We start from the raw sequence: 24,453 nt of genomic DNA, 5'->3' as shown, positions 1-24,453 counted from the left end.
GCAATACCATGGATCCATATGGAAAAAGCAAGATTTTTTGCTTAGCCGGACAACTTGTCGGATTTAAGCTACCTCAGTTTAAATGGCCTTTATCTTCGTTCACTTACAATTAGCCCGAACTACCTTAAATCCGACAAATAATCCGACTAATCATGAAATCCAATTCTAGAACGGTTAATTGGTAGCCATTGTTACCAATATCACTTGATAACACATTACGCGCGGTGCTTCACGTATAAAACTCCGTAGCAACACGTCCACACATAAATTGGACGATATAGTGTGTGCGACCGATTTAATGAGCCACAAATGAGAAGTAGTGCTTAAACAGGATAAAGCTACAACTTTCCCTTCTGTTGATAAAGGGCGCAGCCATCTTCGATTCTGAACTCGGGATCCTCTGCGTTATCCGAGATATTTCTCGGATCTCCGAGAAATGGGAGCGCGCATGTCATCACTTCCGGCTTCGAAACTCGGAATCCGAGTTCCTAGGGCAAATGGAATGCACGATAACAGTCTAAAGGGCACTTCCTTGCCAATTTGTTATTGATCGTGTAATTCACGCGAAAGTATTCAACAATTTAAGTTGAAATGTCATATTGTGTTTTTTTTTAATAGCACAATGGATTTAAATGTGAAAAAGTACATACAGCATATATAAACGTAATTTACCGCGGTTGTTAGGTGCTGGAAAAGCATAAAAATGCACCTTGAAAGTGCTTGAAAAGTGCTGGAATTTGAAGTTGGAAAAGGTGTAAGAACCCTGGTAGTAACTGACTAAATTAAACTGTTTCAAAAAAGATAATGCAGATATAAACTGCAATGATATTTCGTCAATACATTTCCCCTACACGATCTTTGAATCCGTTTATTAAACTCGCCGCATCGCCGTGTGCCCGATTGCTTTCAATTTCAGAGCCGATTTTCACAGGAGCAGACAATAGTCCAAGTTATGGGGGGAATACGGCTGTTTAAATATGAGTCCGGCGATTAATTTACTTATTTCAGAAAACGTTAAGTTAATCGATTAACTGACGAATAAAGGGTTTCCGGGCGTTTGGCAGTTGCTAGGGTATGCAGAGAATTAACGAGCGATACACGGGTTGTAGTTATAGCTGCGTCCGAGGTCAGTGAGTTTATTAAACCCCACCCATTTCTGGAGAGCCTAACACACTGAGCTTGAATGCAGAGATTGTCAACACAACTACGCTAGATCACAATGGTAGAGAGAAATGTTTTATTGACAAATAGAAGCTTGCATGAACGACCAAACAACTTTCCGTTCACTCACATTAGTGTCACTAAGCGCATAAGAACGGAAAATAACTCGCTTTCTGATTTGAAACCAGCACTTCGGCTGACGTTTCACCCAACTATTTTTAATACCCATATTCACGCACACACAGGCAGATTTTACGGGAAGAATAGAGGCCATTTGCAAAGGGCCCGGACGCCTAAGGCGTAATATTTAGAACCAGCAAACTGTCGTACGAGTGTCAAGCCTTTACCGACGCGATACAATCATTTACACACAGGTCATGCACTTAACAGGGTTACATGGTATATCGAATGAAATTGGTCAGAACTAAATTTTATTTTTAATGAGCTTAAAAATTAAAACTGGGTCAGTTTATGTGGACTACTGTCCGACGAAGCCCTGAATATGTAATAACGTACTTTAATTCACTGGGTGTTAAGTTACCCAACTTGCTGTTAAACGAGTGGCCTTCGCATAATCAGTTCTGCTATAGCGTTCAATGATGTTTCCCCATTTTCAAATACAACACATATGCGTGTTGCAAATAACATTTTACCAAACACATAGAAAAAAGATGCACCACAGAGGTTAATAGCTGAAACGGGCAATTTAACAAGAAATTGGTAGTTTTAATCTTTTATTTAAAAAGATTTAACAAAATAGACTGGTAAACAGTGCAACTTTTCCCCAACTTGATTTCAGAAAAACAAGAAGGACTTCTAAAAGGGTGAGTACCCCTTAACTCAGAAAGGGCTACCTAGCATTACACTGCTTCATTACCGAAACCCCACAAGTACTGCATTGGCAGACGGTCCCCTTTCAAAGTCCTCAGCGATTTCATGAATGGATTAAAGTTCATCCTTCCGAGATAGTTTTGTTGCATGTTCTTCCAAAAATTTGGAGAGACCATCCAAGTCTCTGCTTCCGCTTTGATATTTAATGGGATTCTTCTTGTCGTTACTGGGGGCAAAATAAATGGTTGGAAACCCCTCGACTTTGTAGCTTTCATGGGGTACGTCGTTAGCAGTTGCATCCATTTTGGCAATAATCAGATTTTTCTCATTCTTGTACTTCTTCCCAAGAGCCAGATACTCTGGGTCCAGCTTTTTACAGTGACCACACCACGGCGCATAGAACTCAATCAGGACGTCGTTCTTGGGATCCATGACGACCTCGTCAAATGTCTTACCCACAACCACTTTCACTGCACCCTTGTTGTTCTTCGGAATGGGCTGGGATTTTATAATTGGCTTTAGTTTACCTGTGGGATACCAACAGACCACATGTCATGAGGGGGCAATACCACCAATCAGCCATCACATACACATTGGAGATGAAACAGCAGGAAGATTTAATATCACTATTAAATAGTGAGCAAAATGACCAGTTATCAGTATCACTGCCCTATTGTCAAAATGTGCGGGGGGGGGGGGGGAATGGGGGGGGGAGTATTATTTCAGCTTGTTATTCGGTAATCACCAAGTTTTGTATTTGAAATTCTCAAAATTAGGACTTTAAAAACACACCAAATCTTACATAAATATGAAAACCATATCAAATGTGCATTAACAATAATCGTCTCCCGAGTGCTGTCACTGCATACCGGCATGTTTTCACTGACAAACAAACCCACACTGCATACTGCCCCTGCATCTGGGAGACTGTCGCTTACTCTCCATCATGAACCAAAGTATTTAACGGGAATTTTTTCCAAAGTGCGGTAGTCAGCCATGGTTTAATAATTAATTTGAAAACTGTAGTACTAATTGTCCAGAATTTTATCACTGTCATTCACATAATCTACATCCAATCGACAAGAGCATTTTGGGCAAAACTGGAGTTTGGGTAAGCACTGGTTGTGTTGTGTCGGTCAGCTCACCTTTCTTAAAGGCCATGACAAACTCCTGCAGGACATCAGAGTCTAATTCTTCTGGCTCCATTGCATACTTCTTCCCTCCATCAGCTAGTATGCCTACATTCACTTCCTCCCCACTTTCACTCAAACCCAGGCTCTTCAGTTCATCAGCATAGTCCTCCTCATCAGCAATAGCAAAGGTGTACTCTGGGAAGTCCTTCGCCACCTCCAGCACCTTACTTCTCCAAAACTGAGTGGCTGGGGAAATGAATAAATAATCAAATCTTTGGTACCTTTCAGCAATCGACTCAAAAGAAACTCACTGAAAACGCAAAAAACACATACCAACTCTGTAGTCAAAGCTGAAGTCGACACCATAATACACGACAACCAGGGGTCGCTTTGTGTAGCGCTTCGCGTCGTTACTTTGTTTTCTGTGCCCGACCAGGGGAAGTGCATGTTTGCTGAAGAATTCTTTGACATCAGCTGCAGAGGTAGAGTCCTGCAGCAAGGCAGAATGTGCATTCAACAGCAGCACAGATTCAAGCACTGAAGTGTTAGACTATATCAAGATTATTCATTTTTTCCCCCACCCTATTAAAATTTACAAGACTTACTGTAATTGTCAGTATATTTGACATTTTCTCATATTTAGAGTGGAATTTTTCAGGTTGCATCATAACCACTTGACCAGAAGAACTTTTGAGAAACTTTGCAACATCACTATTGAATGTGTGTATGAACTTGAAGTCATCTCTCAAGTTATTACCTATAAGGAAAGATACAAGTCAGTGAAAGTTGCTCTGAATATACAAATCTATAACCATACTTGTGCAAAATTTAACTCAATATATGTACTCACAAGCTTCGAGATAGGTCTCATATGCAGAATCCTGATCACTGGCAAACACACCAACAATGACGACATCATCGCCGTCTTTGATGAACTCCTGAACTTGTTTGAGTGTCTGGACTGGTTTTGATGGTGGCCCAGCTTGGTCACTCATATAATCAACAATACCTGGAGAGAAGAAACCTCATTTTTAAACACACCTCTGCAGTGCAGTTATTTAGGATGCATAAGAGTTTAGTCAAGCCATATATATTTGCACTGTACCAGTAATCTCAGTAAACTTAAGACGAAAGATCTGTGCCCTCTAAGGCACTGATCATCAACTGGCGGCCCGCGGGCCGTTCAATCCGGCCCGCGACTGGATTCCAAAATTGTAAGGATCAAAAAGAAAATAGTGGTCCACACTATTAAAGCAACTAAAAACAACAACTGAGTCTCTTGTCAGAATAACCACTTGTAATGAAATGGAAAAAGTATAAACATTAAACATAATGTTAAGCCAAAATTAGATTTTTATTTGATTTTCTTCTTGGGGGTCCGGCCCCCAAGGAGACCGTCTGGTAAAACTCTGGCCCTCAGACAAATATAGTTGATGACCCCTGCTCTAAGGGTTCTCTAAGGAACGAGCTGAAACCTTGCAGAAACCTACCAAATTTCTCTCGTGGTCCATTGTATTCGAAAGGTTTGCCCTTCCTGAAGATCTTAATTGTCGGGTAACCGGTCACGTCGAATCTTGATGCAAGCTCACTTTCCGCCGTGGCATCCACCTTGGCCAGCGGAATGGGAGGCGTCCGTCTCTGCAGCTCCTTGGCCGCATTCTCATACTCCGGCGCGAGTCGTTTGCAATGGCCGCACCTTTAGAGACAGTGCTGCATTCAGTTCATTCGATTTTCATATTGTGTCTGACTGAACATAGTCTTATCTTCAAGATAATCTATGCAGCTTAAACATTAAGCCAAAAAAAATATATTTATAGGCCTGATACAAGAACTGCCAATTTGGGTTATCTGACCACCCACAATAATTCAGCTCCAGAAATCAAATACTTTAAACCAAACTACGGCAGCACAGGAGTTTTTAAAACAAGGTTAAGCTCATTGAGTTTTGTCCATTACATTAAAACAAAACAAAGACGGCAGGGGTCTTACCAGGGTGCATAAAACTCCACTAGTATAATGTCAGCATTGTTGACGACTTCATCAAAATTCTCCTTTGTTAAGACCATCGTAGCCTCTGGTGGCAGTTTCCAATCTGGTTGTGCTACCTCCTTCACTCTAGATACGATCGCTGAAAAACAGACGATTGTGTTTCAGATCAGATGATTAGGCCAAAAAGAAAAAAGGACATAAAAAAATGAATATTTTAACATACTGTGGCTTACCAGCAAACATGCAATAAAGCAAGACGTAAACAGTTTTGAAACTGCTATTCATTTGTTAGTTCCAGGGTACCATACCTTGCTCTGATCGATCACCATCATAGTCCACTGGCTCTCCATTCTTAAGGATTTTGATGGTGGGATAACCACTGACGTCAAACCTACTCCCGAGAGCGTTCTCTTTGGTGGCATCGACCTTGGCCACGGAAATGGGAGGCTCGTTCTCTTTAAGCGTCTGTGCAATCTTCTCATATTCTGGAGCAAATTGCTTACAGTGGCCACACCTGAAAACCAAAAGCAGGAAACCATGAGATGCAAATCAGTTAACTTCACACCATATTGCAAAACGGCTGTAGCCCAAAAACCATACAGCTTCATGCCATTGGACCATTCAAAGCAGCACTTACCATGGTGCATAGAACTCCACAAGCACAGTATCCTTGCCCTGTATAAAGGTGTCAAAATTTTTGTCAGTTAGAATTAACACGCCATTCTCTTCCTTGACCTCGGTATCATCGTCATCTTCCTCGTCGTCGTCGTCGTCGTCATCATCATCACTCTCGTCGTCACTCTCAATCTCTTCTGCATCTTCATCTGCAACACACGTAAAAGCTGTAACGTTGTGCTCAGGCCTTGCAGCTGCGAACGGCGTTTAAGTGCCAGCGCACCAAGTACATTCTGATAGATGCAATTACCGAAAAGTTAAGGTTAATACGGACAGACAACCGCAACGCGCGATCAAACGCATTTCGCCAGCGATCACTCGGGCCGAGATTAATCGCCAAAGCACAGCACGCTCGATACCGACTCCCTGAATAGGTATAAGCAGTAAAAACAACATGCAGAGAAATGTAAGCATACTTTACCGTCGTCACATCGCGTTACAGTCAGCAGCTGGGAAACACCCAGCAAAGCTATCAGCAGAAATGCGGTCTTTCCTTTCATTTTCTTCCACGGCGCACTTGACGTCCAAACGCTCGATGTCCGGCTGATGCCCCGCTGGTGCAGCCTCGGCGGAAAGCGCAGTACTCGCTGGGGGTTGGGGCTGCTCAGGCTCACCTACAACCACCTTCAGCCGCAGCTACCTTACTCTAGATGCTCCTTGTTAGAGGCTTTAGATTATTGACTTAAACCTTTAACCGCAAATACGACCACATACCTTGTTTAAATTTAGGGTGTCAAACTTGAGATTGACTGACTTGCCACGGCCCCATTGGCTTTTAACTTATGCAGCGCACCAATCGCGTATTGCCACTTTACTAGAAACACGAACAACGTAGTGACCTCTGATTGGCTATCCGGCCGATGGCCGTAATCTTATTGGACACTATAAAGAGGGGGAAACCATTTACATAGTAATCAGGGAAAGCAAAGTTGCTATTTGGTCTCTGGTCTCGAACTTGAAAAATCACTCCAAGATAGGTGGTTGACTTTAAATAAGATGCCATACAAGAAATATTTTCAGTATATACTTATGGAACTGTAAGACATTTAAATGGTAATTGTTGTAGTACATCATAAGTTTTCCCTCCCTATTAATATTCATTACATCTAAATAAAATTTGTACATTCAATAATAATTCACACGTATTTACATTTCCTTATCCTGGAGTATATTTACTCCGGGGAAAAATGTGTCATAACGACAAAGAATCATGCTGGAAAATTGGTATAATGTAATTTACTAATTAAAGCATAATTACTCCCGCAAGTGTTTCTGTGTATCCTCCAGAGTCCCGAACAATGTGAAAAGTCCCCAAGGAAAAACATTTCCCAAACAAAATCATTCACAATAAATGAATTCATGCATCATTTAAGCGACGAGCGTGATTAAACCGAAAGGACCACAAACCATGCAATAGAAACGGCTGCTGTTTGAAAATTTTTTATGACCAGATTGAGTCCTTATCTCACCTGACTGGATAAAGAACCGATACGGAACCAAAGAGACTGTCTCTCTCCGGCTTTGTTAACCATCGGAAGAAGAGATGTCATGCAGAAAACCCGTTATCTTCGTAATATATATAAAAAAATAATACCATTATAATCAGATGACTTAAAAGTTATAGTGTTGGGTGTAAAGGGGCTAGTGCGCCCCCTTGCGTCGGGAGGTGGCGGTGTTACATGAGATGGCTTCATCACTACTCACAAATGGAAATGACTTGTCAAAAATGTATTTAATTAAGTGCACAAAGCAGCTCTTTCTGTGATACTAAAGCAAAAAACCCTTTAACAGAAAAGGTATGCTTGAACTCCTGTCAAAAAACACTTCGTAGATCAGATAAATACCCAACGGCAGAAACACATTTAATAGAATGTTCATATTCTAAACGAGCAGTTTTAAAATGGACAGGGTGATACACTTGACTGTATTAAACACAGGCCACTCTGAAATACAGCCATCTACTGGAGGCTGAATTCCAGTAATGTGATTTTTCTCCACCATGCATCACCAAAGGAGGGCAGGCCGTCCTCCTCATCCCAGCTCTGGTTCACATGGGAAGCACATCCGCTCTCTCTCACGCCACGTCCACTGGATTTCTGTTCACGCAGATCTGGAACACAGCCCCCCTCCTCACGCCATGGCTGGGATGAAGTACTGCAGGGACGCGTTCTCGTGTAGCCAGACGAAGTGAACCATCTTTTTGTCTACAATATCTGTGGGACAGTTTAGGAAATGGGGGTAAAGGACAACAAAAGTGTTCTGTTAAGCCAGCGCCTCACACACATCACTGATTAAAATTATGTGGGAAGTCCAGCTAGATTATAAGGTACATGGAGAAAAGTATTGGGACACCAGGCCATTACACCCACAGGAACATTTATGACATCACATTCTAAATCCATAGGCATCAGTATGGAGCTGGTCCCCCTTTGCAGCTATAACAGCTGCCACTGTTCTGGGAAGACTTTCCACAAGATTCTGGAGTGTGTCTCTGGGAATTTTTGCCCATTCATCCAGAAGGACATTTGTGAGATCAGGCAGGGGGCCTGGGGCCTATTCCAAGAAGCAGAGAGGGCAAAATGCAAAGGAAAAGAAGCCATTTGTTTGAAATGATCAGCATACTCGGGGGTGGTGCAGTGGTTAGCACTGTGGCCACACACCTCTGGGACTGGGGTGGCACTGCGGCCACACGCCTCTGGGACTGGGGTGGCACTGCGGCCACACGCCTCTGGGACTGGGGTGGCACTGTGGTGCAGTGGTTCGCACTGTCACCTCACACCTCTGGGACTGGGGTGGCACTGTGGTGCAGTGGTTAGCACTGTCGCCTCACACCTCTGGGACTGGGGTTTGAGTCTCTGCCCCAGACTCTATATGTGTGGAGTTTGCATGTTCTCCCTGTGTCATCATGGGGTTTCCTTCGAGTTCTCTGGTTTCCCCCCCCCCAGTCCAAAAACATGTTGAGGCTGATTGGAGTTACCAAATTGGCCATAGGTGTGAGTGACTGGTGTGTGAGTGACTGGTGTGTGAGTGACTGGTGTGTGAGTGACTGGTGTGTGAGTGACTGGTGTGTGAGTGACTGGTGTGTGAGAGACTGGAATTTTCAGATTGGCAGAAGATGGATGGATGGGTAGATCAGCTTACTACACATGGCCTTGCTGGGGTTGACCTGCTGGCTGGATAGAAACTGCTGCAGCTTCTTGATGTCCACACGTGCTTGGGCCATGGTCTCCAGGTCCTGACTGGCACCTTGGGACCCACCGTCACCTAAGGAGATGGGGACAGTATGAGCTGATTAGGACGCCCTCCATGTGACAAGGCCACACATACGTGCGTGAAAACAAACCAACGGAAATGAGCCAGGGGGCTGTTCCACAAAGCAGGATTTCCTAGTTAAATGGGTTAACTTAAGCCAAAAGTCATGACTGTCCAACAGGAATGCTCCTTACTTAAACTCCTATTGGACAGTCAAGACTTCTATCATGTTAACCCAGCTAAGTAAGAAATCCTGCTTCGAGGAACACCTCCCCCCCAGTGACTGAAACCGGCTGGCGTTCTCTGCCGTGACCCATTTTTAAGGATCTCGACTCACCGCAGGGAGGGTTTCCCAGATCCCTGAAGTGAGTGGAGACGGACACCAAGTCTGTCTCAATCTTCAGATTCATCTGCCCACTTCGATTTGCTTCCAGTACCTATATAAGGGACAACACACTACAATCGAATAGGGTGTACCACATCTCAGACGTATAATGCTGCTGCCTAAATATGATGGGCTATTCACTTATGCTGTTGTAGCTGATTAAGTATTTTATTTTTATCATGCATGTATTACACAGTCGTCATGGAATCCTTAAGTGGTCTTTAAGTAGCGGTACTGTACAAACAATGCTTAAGTCTAAACAGCACTCACCAGAAAGTTTGACAGGTTCTTCATCCTATCTATCACATTCTTCATTGTCTTCAGAGGAGGAAGGTATATACTGACCTTTTCAAATGAGTAATCATAAAAATGTTTGTGTTATCCCAATACAACTGGCGTTAGGGCAAAACGGAAAGGTTATCAACCAAAGCAAGTGTGAGAGTGTCGCTCACGTCGAAGTCCGGCACAGTGGGTTCCCTGAAGTCATGCCAGAGTTTCCTGGGAATGACGTCCACGGGAATGTCGTGTGTGACGACTCGACTAACGCTGGACAGAGACGGCTTTGGGAAGAAAGGACCATTTCATGACGCCAGAAGCTGTGTGCCAGAATTCTGTTGCCCTGGAAACTGTGTGCTCTCAATGCCAGTGAACAAAACTCAAAAGCAACGTCATCTGATGCCAAATGACATAAACAGAACCAGGACCAATACAGAGGCGGCTGCTTTTGTTAAGCAGGAAATTAATTCACCATTTAAGCATTGTCAGATTACTTATCAGATCAGTTACTAAGCAAGACCATTCACATTTGTAATTTAGACAGCAAAAGCATATCTATGAAACGCCCAGTGCTTGACACTGACAATAGCACACAATATTAGAGAAAATGAGACACTTCTGCCCTTCATTTAGCGAGACGATCCAGGGCGAACACTAGAGGCGCTATTCACCGTACTGCTGATCCGACCTGCTTGCGGGACGCAGTCAGTCTGCTGTTCTTACCAACTCAGCGGCCAGTGTCAGGCAAGGGCAATGTTTTTTTGTCAGCTTCGCTTTCAGGGACTTGGCATTCTGGGCTGTTCTGAGAGCACGGGAAAGGTTCTCCGGAACAAGCTCGAGATATATTTCGTTTGCATCCGACGCCACACCCTCCATTTGGAATTCATCAAAAAAGTTGCCCTGCGGAGTTATTTAAAGGAACCACTCATTGCCCAAACCACCATTAAACGCTGGAAGATTAAAACGGTGGATTATGTGCAAAGAGCACTGCGATAAGATTACCTGGTCTAACTCACACCACATGCTGACGCCCCCGTTGGCTACCTTGTCAGAAAGCATGAAGTAGAGGTTGTCAGCAGTGAGCCTCAAGGTGCAGGTTTTAGTCAGTTTGGAGATGGTATTAACGACACCTGTGGTGGAGCAAACAACGTCTCATTCAGCAACGTGTATCGTTATATCTGCATAGGCAGAACAGCCAGCAAACTACCAATTTGCGCAATAATCCAGCAAAACCTTTAAACAAAATACCGTAATATTTCTAAAAGTTTTGTTTACCACCAATAACCGCTTACTTTCTCTAACGAGTTATGCACATTTCAGGCATACCGTTTAGTTGTAAAGTTACTAATAAATCATTACAAATCCGTCCATAAAATCTATTCGCTCCATTAATAATGAAATGTCCTTGCAGTTGAGAAAAACGAATCCTTGTATGATGCAGACAGAGGGAAAGTCGCCGTCTGTCAAAAAATGTAACAAGTAGATGATAAATAAATAATACTCACGTGTAAAACTATTGAGACAGCCCACATCCAGTATTTTAGCCCGAAACCTCATTTTTAGGTATACAACAGCTTATTACAATACAAATATTCGGCACACATAAACATACGTTTGTGTGGTGGCGCCACTGGTACGCCGCTTTTAGGATCCCCCGGAAACAGCGGTCTGGAGATTTGTACCGGGCGCTTTGAAACGCTGTAATTTCCTCATCATTGCCACAAGGGGGCGCCTTCATTCAATTTAAGATATAAAAGGCCCAATACTCTGATAAAGTGTAAAATCAATGTAATACAATTACAATTGGCCATAGGTGTGAGTGACTGGTGTGTGAGTGACTGGTGTGTGAGAGACTGGAATTTTCTGGAACTGGAACATGACTTGTGGACACATGTACGCATATACCCATTATCCTAAACTTGCTGCAGGAAACAGTGGCTTCCAAAAATATTTAGATGTGTTGATGCGTGCCATTCTCCCAGTTTTCATCTTTATGTTTATCACGTAATTGAATATCCATATTGAGGATTTATGAGATAAATTATTTCTTTCGGATGTTCGTGTAACGTAACAGAAACAATGAATAAATATAGATCTATCTGAATGTATTCAGAGTAGAAAGTGCATTTTGGAAACAATGCTTCCACAATAATTTATGACAAATACTTAACGGTCTCCACCACTTCTGTGTATTAACCTCTTATGATGTTTACATGTTTTTCTTGTCAGATTTGCTATGAACACACGTCGTCTATAGGCTACATCACAGGTCAATCCCGAAAAGGTATCACGATCTTAAGCTGAGCTGAGAGCTGCAAAACGTGACAGAATCTTAGTTTGGGATCGAACTATCAGCGTTGTGTTTCTAATACGGAAACTATATTAAAATAACTAGGCAATTAACACCTGTTAAATACCATCATTTGATTTTTCTGCTGGGACTTTTTATGAAATTTTGAATTATACACTGGCCTACATTTATCAAATCGCATATAAATTTCAGAGGTGGAAAGTATTCACAAAGTACAAATCCAAACCTAAAGAGTCACATTCACAGAATACGCAACTTGTTGTTGGAAACAAAATCTTGGTCGAGATTTGTACTTTCTGAACCTGATATTTTTGTCGTATGATATACGAATATTGTGCAAACGAAGTTGTTGCATGTGGTGTTATTTTTTTTAAAAAAAATTGGCAAATAAAAAGATATTAATAAATCATGAGGCTTTCCTTCGGCTTAATAGCAGCATGTCAATACATGGCGTACTTAACGGGACGTATAGCTCAGATTCCACAGAAAACAGAAACTGAGTCTTTGCAGTCTTCGTTTTGTTTCCTTGCCGGTGTGATTTTCTAGCTTCCTTGTTCAGCCTCCTTGTTCGGGTTGGGGGGCCATACGGCTCTTTCGTCGCCTGCTGGAGACAGTAGGTGGACTGGGAGCCGAACCCAGCATCTCACTCAGTCCTTTCGTTGTATCGAGGTAACGGTCGGATGAGACATTTCATTGCTGAACATGGTTCTAATGGAACTTTAAATGACTTCGGACAAGTGACACATATGAGAAAACAGACTGGGCTGTGAATCAGGCAGCACGGATGGTCTTTTCGCAGCTTGTGGAATAAATCATGCTGCGCCGCAGGCAGCTATTGCCGAGCTGTATTCCATGCGTCCTGCTCCTGTCCGATCACCGCTGAAGTCGCTATGGATAAAAATGCGCCACTCATTACAGACCTTTTCGTTTGCTGGCTTTTCGGTAAGTCAACTTTTTAATAGTATTTAAAATCATTTTAGAAACGAATAGCATCCTTCGAATCCTCAGGTGCAAGTAAATGTAACTTATAACTCCGTCTTAAATAAATCCATAGGCTACAAATAAAAATGAGAAATCTCTTATAGAAGAGCTGCATTGTGTATAAAATACAATACAGTGTTTTAAGATTATCACTAGGTGAAGAATTTAAAGAAACGTGAAAGTGTTTCCAGATTTTTAAGTTGAAGCCGTTAGATTACGTCGTGGCATTCAGCACAGAGGGTAGATATCCCCTTTAATAATAATAATAATAGTAACAATAATAACAATAACATTAATTCATCTTCTTCCTATAATAATGATAAAATAATAATAATTCGTCTTTTTATAATAGTAATAATGATATATTATTATTATTATTATTATTATTATTAACAAGGAGACCAATCTAAGCGAAGAGGCGCAGATACCTTTCACGCCCCTGAACACACACGCTGTTCCTTACCACAGTCATACTATGTAAACAACTTTCCGTTGGAAATTCCGGTGGATAACGGTTCCATATTTAATAGTTAATAGAATCTAACAGATATTACTTAATAGTGATGCAGATTGTTACTGACTGTCACCAGCATATGAGTGATGTTTCTACGGCTGGACTTCGTGCGGGAGGTTAGGTGCTTTACTGAATCCAATTAGATGGAATCGGCAACCTTCAGGTTATAGAAAGAGACAGAAGGGAGTCACGTGGGAAATCAGCCAGACAGACATGTGTACATCTTATATGGGCTATGAAGCTCCGGATACAGCTCCCAAAGAGCTATCTTACTCCGCAGGTCATACTCAGTATCAGCTAACGCCTGGCATTTTCACACGAATGATCGTGTGTGGTAGCTGGGTGGTGGAGTGCTCAGTCGCTCCACCAATACAATGCTGTCCCTGCTCTGTGTGTGTGGAGTTTGCATGTTCTCTCTGACTTGAGTGTGTTTCCTCTGGGGACCCTGTTTTTCATACACATGCAGATAGAGGAACTGGTATCGCAGTCCCTGCCCTGTGTCCTGTGATGGACTGGCATCCCATCCAGGGTGTCCCCTGCCCTGTGTCCTGTGATGGACTGGCATCCCATCCAGGGTGTCCCCTGCCCTGTGCCCTGTGATGGACTGGCATCCCATCCAGGGTGTCCCCTGCCCTGTGTCCTGTGATGGACTGGCATCCCATCCAGGGTGTCCCCTGCCCTGTGCCCTGTGATGGACTGGCATCCCATCCAGGGTGTCCCCTGCCCTGTGCCCTGTGATGGACTGGCATCCCGTCCAGGGTGTCCCTGCCTTATGTCCTATGACAAGGGCAAGGCAATTCAAAGTCCTTAAACTGCCTCCCTCTGCCTCCAGGAAATGTCCTTTGGAAATCACGTGGAATACACATGTTTAGGCCTTCGATGTGGGTAAAATTAGTCATGAAGTTCTGGTGGTTTAGAGAATTCAGTGTGTGGTTCACGTCTTCCACTGTCTGATGTTGGTGTCGTAGAACTAAACTCTGATGGTACAGCTAAGTCAGCTGTCCAGATTTACTTTTACTGTGCAATATCTGAGGTAAGCTGAGCCCAAGAATGTTATTGCTGGTAATGATGCTCCACTGTTATCTGTATATGACCATAAACTTGAAACTTGAACTTGGTAGGTGGAGAAGGGCATCCATGGGAAACCGTGTCAGAATTTGTAAGTGGATAAACCAGAAGATAAAACAGCAATGCAGTGCTGCCACTGTCGCATATCGCAATACAAATGCGAAGTACAGTATGTGACGTGAAGACGTCGCAAGAAATGTGCGACAAAACAGCGCCCTCTGTTCACAACTGTCGGCTTCTGCATCAAATAGCATCGTACCCAGCAAATGTACTTCTTGAATGTAAATTTACTGTATTGCATTTGCTGTCCGCAAAACACCATTTACTTGCCTGAACTTGGTAGTGCATAAAAGATATTGAAAATGAAACTGGTTTGATGGGCTACATTTGAATGATTCTAGCGGCGTGAGGTTCGTCCTTCTGGGCCAGTGACTACCAACATCTAGCAGTGGAAGACCCAGTGGTAGAATGGCACTTACAGAAGGCTAGTATTTATACGGCTGCTGCGGTGTTAGTTCCAGAGATACCAGAGGTATCTCACTGCATTATTACATGGGAGCATTTATGGATGGATAGCTATACTTTTTGATTCCATGTGCAAAAGTCAAGGCGAACATTACAGTCAAGACGAAGTGCAAGGCAATGAACGCAGGTCAAGCAGACGACACGAAACTGAACAAGCAGGAAGCTGTAAATAAGTGGAGTGCATAGTCAGAGAAGAGCAGGCAGCTGGAATGTCCACGGAACGAAACAGTCAACCTGTGCCTTTGTGGGGAGCGCTGCAGCTGCAGGTTTCTGAAAGTCTGTTCACTGTCGCCCTCTGGTGGTCAAGGCCATGAGTTTCTGAGGATGTGACGCAGGTCAGGTAGTCCGTGAGTAAGGAAGCCATGGGGCCATCAAGCTGCACTGGCCAGAGCGTCTTCCCCAGTCGGACAGGCAATGGAGAGTATGGTCCTAACTGGTACCAGTGCTTGTTTTCCATTCCATACCCTGAGCTATGTAAGGTACAGGGAATACAGAGGACAGGAGTCCATTCGGCTCACTTTGTTGTAGTTATTCGGGTTGCCAAAATTGTATCTAGCACAGTTGTCAGTTCATCTCACCACATGATTACTGAAAAGCATGATTTCCTTTCATATGCAGGAATGCTGAAGAGACATTAGAGAGAAGCTGGTTGCAAACTAGTAAACCACAGTAAAGTTGTCAAGAGGATTGACCTGTTCAGCAGTGGGGCAGGTGGGGCAGGTGGGGCAGGCACCTAAATTCCAACTGAGGCAACAAGCACATGTGCGAGTATAAATGCTTCTTGGCGTTTTCGCTTACAGTGATTATGCTGTGAGCTTGTGGCCTGTGACCAGCACTGCTGTCTCACTACTCTTTGGAGAAGCTTCCGGTCACAGGAGAACCATCCCCCCTACCATGCAGTACTGCAGGCCATTCAGGATGCTGGTCTATGGCACAGCAGTAGAGGTTTGTCAGGGTGCCAAAGGAGCAGAATGATCTGTACAGCATTTGCTTTAAGAACAGGGTTATTCAAATCACGATCCTCGAGGTCCGAGCCCTGCTGGTTTTCCAGCCTTTCTTTACCTGTCAGTCAGGTGTGAAGCCTCTGACCAATCAGAATCAGTAATTATTGAACAACTACCTGGGAGAACTGAAAACACGGCCTGGATTTGGAATCGAGGTCCAGAGTTGAAGAACCCTGTTTTAGAAGGTACCTCACGTGTCCAGTAACAGACCTCGATTAAAGGTGACAGGGCAGCATCATTGGGCTCAGCCCAGCTTAAGGTTCCAAACTGGTTTGCTAGAACCTTTATTTATGTCAGAACGTGGATGAGATCTTTGACAAAGTCACTTATAACTAACACGGCTTTAGCTTCTGAAAGGTGGCCAGATCCTCCTCACTGCCCCTTCTTTGACAGTAAGGAAGAGTTCAAGAACCTTCAAAGAGACTGGGAATGTCTTGCTACACTTTGCTTAAATTACGGCTCTTCGTGGATTTCACCAAAAGGCTGAAGCACCTGAAGTTATGCCTTGCAGGAATCGTAGGTTTCTTTGTATTTCCATGCATCCTGATGCCTGGAATTTCTGAATTTAATGTAATGAGCAAAGCAGCTGAACTTGCATGTCCTCAAACTCCATGCCAGCCTCCTAATTTGAAGATCTGATCCAGAGACAGAAGCATGGAACCTACACCTGTATAAGGTTTTGAAAAATAATTATTCGTCTGTTGTTCTACATTCATGAATTAATGAATTAATTAATCAAACAAGTAATTATGGCTGTTTAATGACACTGATGAGGGAAAGAGTCGATATGTATGTGTGATTTGACTCTTTGTTTTTTCAGTGAGTGCCATGACGACGAGTGGATGGGCAGGTAAGCCACACGAAACCACGTCTTCTTTGCCATGTGGAAGGGAACACTGTCTGATTTTCTTCATATATTATGAAAATTCTAAAAAATAATTATTTAAAAACGATTTTTTGTGTTTGAGGACAGTTTCTACAGCACGAATGGAAATGTCAGCATCTAATGAGCTTCTGACAGTATGTTGCTGCTGATGCTGTTGAGATGTTGCTGTTGTCTAGCAGCAGAAAACATCAACAAGCAAAAAGAGCTGCTGTCCTCTCTGGACGTGAGAAGCCGACCAGTGCTGTGCAATGAGACGGCTCTCCTCCTGGAGATGCAATGGTGTGGAGACTGGTTCAAGCGGGAGATGGAGCTCATTCCTCAGAGGAACTGGTGCAACCTGTCGTATTTCATCTGGTAAGAAAGAACTATGTGTGTGTGTGTGTGTGTGTGGATTAAGTTTATATTACATTGTGGGGACCAAATGTCCCCCACAATTTAATAGAACCCTGTTATTTTGACATTGTGGGGACCAGTTTCCTGGTTTCCTACAAATAAACGACTGCCTCCGCTACTGAGTCAGCCAATAGAAGGCTTGCAGGGGGGACATATTACAGTGACATCACACCATTCATGAAAAAAGGACTACAAATAAATGCCCGCCTCAGCTACTGAGACAGCCAATAGAGGGCCTGCATGTGTGATATATTACAGTGACATCATATCTTTCATGAAAAAAGGACTACAAATAAATGTGCACCTCAGCCAATAGAGGGCCAGCATGGGTGATATATTACAGTGACATCATACCTTTCATGAAAAAAGGACTACAAATAAATGTGCACCTCAGCCAATAGAGGGCCAGCATGGGTGATATATTACAGTGACATCATACCTTTCATCGAAGGCTTTATACAACATATAATAGCTAATACTGATGTCTAGCAATCCAGTTACCAATCAATGTCCACTAATAGATGCATATTTTGTATGTATTATGGGTCAAAGACTAAAGTCATCTCAAAACACAATGGATTCTAAAAGGAAGCCAAACTGGGCAGAAACTGAGTCGGTCCTCTTGGCACAGCTGGTGCTTAAATGGAAGGAAGGAGTGCAATGGAAATGAGGCCAAGCTGTTACAATGAAAGACTAAGGGAAGCTTGGCAGCCTGATGCAAGCTCCATACCTGCCGTGTTTCCTCAGACAAGGCGCTCAGCTGAGGACCTTTCTGTGCCAGAATGTGCTCGGTCGCCATCTTGGTGCACATAGTGCTGCCATCTTGGTGCACATAGTGCTGCCATCTTGGTGCACATAGTGCTGCCATCTTGGTGCACATAGTGCTGCCATCTTGGTACACATAGTGCTGCCATCTTGGTGCACATAGTGCTCCCACCTTGCAGCTCCTACCTGCTTTAGGACACATCTCCAGCTCTCTTAAATTATTTAGGAGCTGAGACTTAATCTTAGCACTTAAGATCTTTTATGCGTGCCACTTAGTCTGAATTCTGAGAGTAAAAGCGAAATCACGTCATTCTTAGAATTTTGACACACTTAAGAGTGAAATTTTACTGTGAGAAGTTGTATGCACACCGGCCTGGTCTTTATAATGACTGTAATTTTATTCCACATGACGTGCTAAGTGGTATCTTATTCGGATTTGAATTCAAGCAAGTCTCCTCTGAATCTCCAGAAAACATCTTCTCGTCTATGGTGTCTCACAGCCAGATCTCAGTCCTGCCTTTGGCGGCTTTATATGGAGGAAAACCCTGTAATGGTACTTTAATGTACAGTGACTGATGGGAACATAATAGCAGTGGGTCCTGCTGCCTTTAACATGCTAATTCAGATCCTCTCTCCATTCTCACCGCGCCGAAGGATACAAGGCTCTCTTTGTAGCGCGACTCACCCGGGCAGCACTGACACAACCTCAGCTCTGGGTTTTACAAAAAATATGAAGTAACAAGCTGCAGTGAACGTGACTGGAAAACAGGTTTTGGATCATGGTGAATTTCTGAAATTGAGCTCTGATTGGAAAACAGGCTAATGTGGCTATTTGTCAAAGAGAAACTGCATTTGAAATGTATCTGTCCTTGTTTCCTCCATAAGCTACAGAGAGAGGTGATGCCAGTCTGTCAGAGGACACACAAAGCGGGCACTTCAGAGATGCCAGTCTGTCACAAGGGGCACACAAAGCGGGCACTTCAGAGATGCCAGTCTGTCAGAGGACACACAAAGCGGGCACTTCAGAGATGCCAGTCTGTCACAAAACATACACAGTGGGCAGTTCAGAGATGCCAGTCTGTCACAAGGGGCACACACAAAGCGGGCACTTCAGAGATGCCAGTCTGTCAGAGGACACACAAAGCAGGCACTTCAGAGATTCCAGTCTGTCAGTGGACACACAAAGCGTATTTAATGGATCAGCCCTGTGACTGATCACCCGCTAACCTGTAGCGTATGTAACGGATCAGCCCTGTGACTGATCACCCACTAACCTGTAGCGTATGTAACGGATCAGCCCTGTGACTGATCACCCGCTAACCTGTAGCGTATGTAACGGATCAGCCCTGTGACTGATCACCCGCTAACATGTAGCGTATGTAACGGATCAGCCCTGTGACTGATCACCCGCTAACCTGTAGCGTATGTAACGGATCAGCCCTGTGACTGATCACCCGCTAACATGTAGCGTATGTAACGGATCAGCCCTGTGACTGATCACCCGCTAACCTGTAGCCTGTTAGGCACCCAGCCACATCATTACAGCTCAATAATAAAGACACTTGAGTAAAGGTTGCTTCCTGCCTTATTTAAAGTCTGTTTTAGAGACATAAGGAAACCAAAAAGGTATGTTAGCATAGCACATGTACAGTATGCACTACACCAGGAGTCAGCAACCTTTTTAAAGCAAAGAGCCATTTTATCCAAAATGTTTGACACAAGATTTACAAAGAGCCCCAATGGATAGAGAAGAGGGTTTGAGATACGATTTTTTATGTGATATCTGTATACATGCATTTTACATAAAAACAAAACATAAAGCACTTACAAAAATGTACAATTTCGGGGTGGGGAGGGGGGCTCTCAGTTTTAAATCACTCAGTTCTGTAGTACGATGATCTGGGAAGGCGTGGTGACGATTTACTATGAAAAGTATACGAAAGAATTAGGAATCCCAATAAACTTTGAAGCCTACATCCAATCTCGGACGCTGAAGAACACTCCGGAAAGCATGCCATTTGACCGGAGACGTACTCTCGTCGTACAGAATGACTTTTATGAAGATGTAAATTATGCAGTTAAGACATCACAGAAGCGCGTGACGGACCGCCTCATTCACATATAGCTAAAGAAATCTCTAAATGAAAAATAATAATATTAACCCATTAATAAATTATTTATATTTACGAAAGTATTATCATAATATGTTGACATGAAAATGTGAACGCGCCTATCGTCCTGAGAAGAGCCTCAGCCTCGTGCTTAAAGAGCCGCTCGTGACTCACGAGCTGCAGGTTACCGACCCTGTACTACACAAACTCACTGGAGAGTTAGACAACACTGAAGACAGACCTGAATGAAAGCACTTCTGATGGATCCATCTGCACCTGGAAGGGCTCACTTACCATACGGTCACCCACACAATCCCATTGAAGGAACTGTGATGCTGTTAAACACTTTATTCCAGTCAAAGGAAGCAAAGCTTATGGTGAATCCTAAACAGTGTGTTGGCATCATTCCAAAGAAATACAGTCAGTGATTCGAATAATAGTTTTGTGTGAATCCAGAGAAAGACACGTATCTGTCACGTAGAAAATGAAAAAACAACGTTGAAGTGTTTGTATGCAGAGAAACTGGGTTTTCTTTCTGCTGTTGAGGTGATTTTACCTGGAGTGGATGGACACGCATTCACTGACCGCCATTCGCTGCCACTTCCATCTCACTGGTTTAATGTCACGGGGGAGAGATTTAGAAAATTACACAAATAACATTCACTTGCCAGGGACTAAATTAAAAATGTATTGTGGGGTTGAAAGGGTTCAAATAAGCTACAGACATTGTCACTGAATTAAATCTCCACCTAAGGTGAGCTGAAATTTCCCTTGATGAGCCCAAAGACAGCTTTACATGATAGACCTGCCACAGCCTAAAATGCTGAAATTTCCCTTGATCCTGAAAGACAGCTTTACATGATAGACCTGCCACAGCCTAAAATGCTGAAATTTCCCTTGATCCTTAAAGACAGCTTTACATGATAGACCTGCCACAGCTTAAAATGCTGAAATTTCCCTTGGTCCCGAGAGAGCTTTACATGATAGACCTGCCACAGCCTAAAATGCTGAAATTTCCCTTGATCCTGAAAGACAGCTTTACATGATAGACCTGCCACAGCCTAAATGGTTTAAACCATGAGTTATTATTAAGAGTATACTGTCACAATTCTTTTCTTAATATTTTTGTGTTTTCATAATGTTCTTTTGTACTTCAGGGCCACCATACTAGTTGCTTTCAAGAGAGAAATTGGAATGGAAATGATATTAATTCTAAGTTGTAAACCATACATGTAAGATATCTGAACAAGCTTCACTGCAGACAGAGACATTGTGTCCAGATGGAAATACCTAACAGTACATGCCTGTCACAGTGGATGGAGATGTTAAATCTGCAAGCATCATATAAACTGGTTGAGATCACAGAATTATATGATAATGAAGCGCACTGTTTGCTGTGCATAATTGGCACTAATGAAACATTGATAAGGCTGCTTATGGTAATGAGGTGAGGTGGGACTAATCAGGCCCTAATGGTTCAAATAAAGGGCACTTTGGGGGCTTGTTAATGTCAGACACAGAAGAGTCAAAAAGAAACTGTAGGGAAGAGTATGAGCTTACAGAGACATTACAGGGAACATTGAATAGCACTAATAGAAAAGATTCCATGAATTCCTCTTTGAGTAAGATACAGTTTTTCAGTTAAGAGAGCATCTCGCTCATGGACCTTATGAATGGATGTAAGGGCATTATTTCTGCTCTGATCTCCATAATGATACTTCTAGTCACTCTGGGATGACACCCCCCCCCTCCTCCTACAGGAAGTACAACCACTTTTCCAACTGCAGTGAGGACAAGGCTGTCAGCACAGGCTGCTACTGGCCCAACCCCCTGGTGGAGAACTACATCATCCACGTCCACAGGCTCTTCTTCTCCAACTGCACGCTGAGCCACGTGGTCCTGGTGGACCCGCCGGACTACATGCTCACCATGCTCATCTTTGTGCCAGTCTTCCTCACGCTGGCCATGGTTGCACTGGTGGTGTGGTGCAGCAAGCGTGGTGACTTCGCCGCCTAGTGCTCTCTCTGCTATCACTACGGTTAACGCTAATGTCCCTCCGCTAGCACTATCGCTAACGTCCCACCGCTATCCCTATCGCTAATGGAAATGTCCCTCCGCTATCCCAATCACTAACGCTAATGTCCCTCCGCTAGCACTTTCACTAATGCTAACTTCCCCTACGCCGCCTAGTGCTCTCTCTGATATCACTATGGTTAACGCTAATATCCCTCCGCTATCCCTATCACTAATACTAATGTCCCTCCGCTAACATCCCTCCGCTAGCACTTTCACTAATGCTAATGTCCCTCCGCTATCCCTATCGCTAATGCTAATGTCCCTCGCTATCCATATCGCTAATGCTAATATCCCTCCGCTATCCCTATCACTAATACTAATGTCCCTCCGCTAACGTCCCTCCGCTAGCACTTTCACTAATGCTAACATCCCCTACTGTCGCTATTGCGGAGCCACAGACTGGCCACCAGGAAACCAGAACTCTTACCCAAGATGTCATAGACCTTTTGCTGTATCCCATCACCCTCAGAGAAGAGGAAGGAAATACAAAAACTGATACCATTATAAACAAGGCGATACGTGATCGCTTGCTTCAAAGTCATGCTAATCGCTAATCGCTTACGTTTTTTTCAATGCTTCCATGGTCAGTGGCTTGCTTTTCCTATACACATAATAAGCCGGTGTTTCTTTAAGTGTACAATGCTGTCTCCTGTTGCTGAGAAACCAGCCCTTCCTTTGTTTCACACCTAAAGTCTATGTGGATGGTCTTTCCCAGCTGGCCGTTCACGTGATTCGGACCACATGTTCTGAATTCGCCAACATAATTAATCAAGCAGATGATGTTTGGGAAGGTTTTATGCCTCCTCTCTGCATGTCCTGTAAGATCTACACTGATCTGTAATGTCATTTAATTCCACGTTTGGTCACCATAGAGGGAGGAGTTAATATGAATGTACACTGACCTCTGTCAAGTAGAGCAAACACTGAACTAGCATAGCATCACGCTGAAGCCCAATTCTCATATTTGGTATTAAGTGAAACGTGTATTATATAGATATTTAATGTGCTATTAAATGAATATGAATTATGTTCATCATAGACTGGTTGAGGTTTCTGACTCCAATCATACCCAGCAATTACCTGCATTTCCGTTGCAACAGTTTATTCGGAACAAAATATGTTGCATGAACAGTTTGACAACACATAACAAATTAATATGAAATCCAGGTAAACTACACAATAATGAAAAACTAATCTTGGCATTTTTTTTTAAAAGATACTGTGCAAAAAAATCCTCATGTATAGCTGTCAGAACAAGCTCTTGTAAAAAAATATAAATAAAAATTTTCTGAGAAAAAATACTAAGAGAATGAACATTTGTCTCTCTACAAATAACTAATATTCAGTCAAAAGAACAAAAACAAAACAGTTTACGTGTATTTTTCACTCCAGGAGGAATGACAAAGACAAATAAGCGACACTGGGGGAAGGAGGGAGCCGTCACTGCGGGAGAGGAACCTGATACAGAATAATCAGCAGGAACATTTAATGCAAAACACGTATTTCAGCAGGAAAGGGAAAATGTAAGGAAGACTGGAGACTGGACTGTGGACAGGCTACACACACGTGGGGCTCAGCTCTCGGAGTTCGGCTGCTGCTGGACACGAGAGAAAATGACTGGAGTGTTTAGAACTTTCAGGAACAAAGGAGGAGCTTTACTTGCATGAGAACACCTGTCACTGGATTTTCCCCCAACCCAGAACACCCACTGCCCACCCCCCCCCCCCCCCCAACCCCTATGGATGGTACATCTATGGCACGGTACAAAAAAAACAAAACCACTGTTTGAAGACACATCTTCACAGAGGTTTAAGGCTGGTTTCTTATGGACGTGAAGATGATCTACAGGAAGGATATAAGATTCTTTCCTTGGGCAGGCAAAGAATCGGAGGAAGCGCACGGACCGCGACTGCCAAGAAGCGAACGGAGCTCTCCACTCGCGTTTCCTTGTTTTTCATCAATGCGGCCGAAATACTAACAGCATAACCGGCGCACACATCATCCGCCACGTCCCGTTTGCTTCCTGTTTCAGAAACGGAGGCATGTAAAAAAACAGCATCTGCTTTTGTGTGCTCAGAAACCACGTCAAGCGCTTGGAGCTCTTCAGCTAAAATAAT

The 24,453-nt window shown here is 43.3% G+C and overlaps 3 protein-coding genes across 4 annotated transcripts; 1 reads left to right on the top strand and 2 right to left on the bottom strand.

Moving 5' to 3' along the window:
* Nucleotides 1-1,882: 1,882 nt before the first annotated feature.
* On the bottom strand, nucleotides 1,883-6,589 carry pdia4 (protein disulfide isomerase family A, member 4). Its single transcript, XM_023792858.2, has 10 exons — nucleotides 6,211-6,589; nucleotides 5,752-5,938; nucleotides 5,423-5,628; nucleotides 5,115-5,253; nucleotides 4,616-4,821; nucleotides 3,976-4,134; nucleotides 3,731-3,882; nucleotides 3,459-3,615; nucleotides 3,138-3,371; nucleotides 1,883-2,519 (listed from the first exon to the last, which is right to left on the bottom strand). Exons 1-10 carry the CDS (start codon nucleotides 6,287-6,289, stop codon nucleotides 2,107-2,109), a joined length of 1,932 nt encoding a protein of 643 aa, XP_023648626.2. The 5' UTR covers nucleotides 6,290-6,589; the 3' UTR covers nucleotides 1,883-2,106.
* Nucleotides 6,590-7,502: 913 nt separating this feature from the next.
* hus1 (HUS1 checkpoint clamp component) lies at nucleotides 7,503-11,372 on the bottom strand. The gene is made up of 8 exons (XM_023792859.2): nucleotides 11,208-11,372; nucleotides 10,705-10,832; nucleotides 10,426-10,602; nucleotides 9,879-9,986; nucleotides 9,697-9,771; nucleotides 9,379-9,478; nucleotides 8,931-9,053; nucleotides 7,503-8,002 (listed from the first exon to the last, which is right to left on the bottom strand). The coding sequence occupies exons 1-8, from the start codon at nucleotides 11,257-11,259 to the stop codon at nucleotides 7,920-7,922; spliced, it is 846 nt and encodes a 281-aa protein (XP_023648627.1). The 5' UTR covers nucleotides 11,260-11,372; the 3' UTR covers nucleotides 7,503-7,919.
* Nucleotides 11,373-12,456: 1,084 nt separating this feature from the next.
* LOC111834001 (receptor activity-modifying protein 3-like) lies at nucleotides 12,457-23,613 on the top strand. 2 transcript variants are annotated; one of them, XM_023792844.2, is made up of 4 exons: nucleotides 12,457-12,955; nucleotides 16,926-16,955; nucleotides 17,171-17,345; nucleotides 22,021-23,613. In XM_023792844.2, the coding sequence occupies exons 1-4, from the start codon at nucleotides 12,904-12,906 to the stop codon at nucleotides 22,274-22,276; spliced, it is 513 nt and encodes a 170-aa protein (XP_023648612.1). In that variant the 5' UTR covers nucleotides 12,457-12,903; the 3' UTR covers nucleotides 22,277-23,613. The 2 variants fall into 2 exon arrangements, with proteins under 2 accessions (XP_023648612.1, XP_023648610.1); XM_023792842.2 differs by having other exon boundaries at nucleotides 12,514-12,955; nucleotides 17,168-17,345.
* Nucleotides 23,614-24,453: the final 840 nt, after the last annotated feature.

The sequence above is a fragment of the Paramormyrops kingsleyae genome, chromosome 4 (assembly GCF_048594095.1).
Source record: "Paramormyrops kingsleyae isolate MSU_618 chromosome 4, PKINGS_0.4, whole genome shotgun sequence".
Lineage (NCBI taxonomy): Eukaryota > Metazoa > Chordata > Actinopteri > Osteoglossiformes > Mormyridae > Paramormyrops > Paramormyrops kingsleyae.
This window is presented reverse-complemented; position numbering and strand designations above follow the sequence as displayed.

Excerpts from the sequence above, each read along its gene's own strand:
- LOC111834001 (XM_023792842.2), top strand. The coding sequence starts at position 12,904 with ATGGATAAAAATGCGCCACTCATTACAGACCTTTTCGTTTGCTGGCTT. Across the intron at positions 16,956-17,167 it reads GACGACGAGTGGATGGGCAG|CAGCAGAAAACATCAACAAG; the intron begins GTAAGCCACACG and ends GCTGTTGTCTAG. Across the intron at positions 17,346-22,020 it reads AACCTGTCGTATTTCATCTG|GAAGTACAACCACTTTTCCA; the intron begins GTAAGAAAGAAC and ends CTCCTCCTACAG.
- hus1 (XM_023792859.2), bottom strand. The coding sequence starts at position 11,259 with ATGAGGTTTCGGGCTAAAATACTGGATGTGGGCTGTCTCAATAGTTTT. Across the intron at positions 10,833-11,207 it reads CTGTCTCAATAGTTTTACAC|GTGTCGTTAATACCATCTCC; the intron begins GTGAGTATTATT and ends GCTCCACCACAG. Across the intron at positions 9,772-9,878 it reads CCACTGTGCCGGACTTCGAC|GTCAGTATATACCTTCCTCC; the intron begins GTGAGCGACACT and ends TCATTTGAAAAG.
- pdia4 (XM_023792858.2), bottom strand. The coding sequence starts at position 6,289 with ATGAAAGGAAAGACCGCATTTCTGCTGATAGCTTTGCTGGGTGTTTCC. Across the intron at positions 5,939-6,210 it reads TGTAACGCGATGTGACGACG|ATGAAGATGCAGAAGAGATT; the intron begins GTAAAGTATGCT and ends CGTGTGTTGCAG. Across the intron at positions 5,629-5,751 it reads GTGGAGTTCTATGCACCATG|GTGTGGCCACTGTAAGCAAT; the intron begins GTAAGTGCTGCT and ends TTTGGTTTTCAG.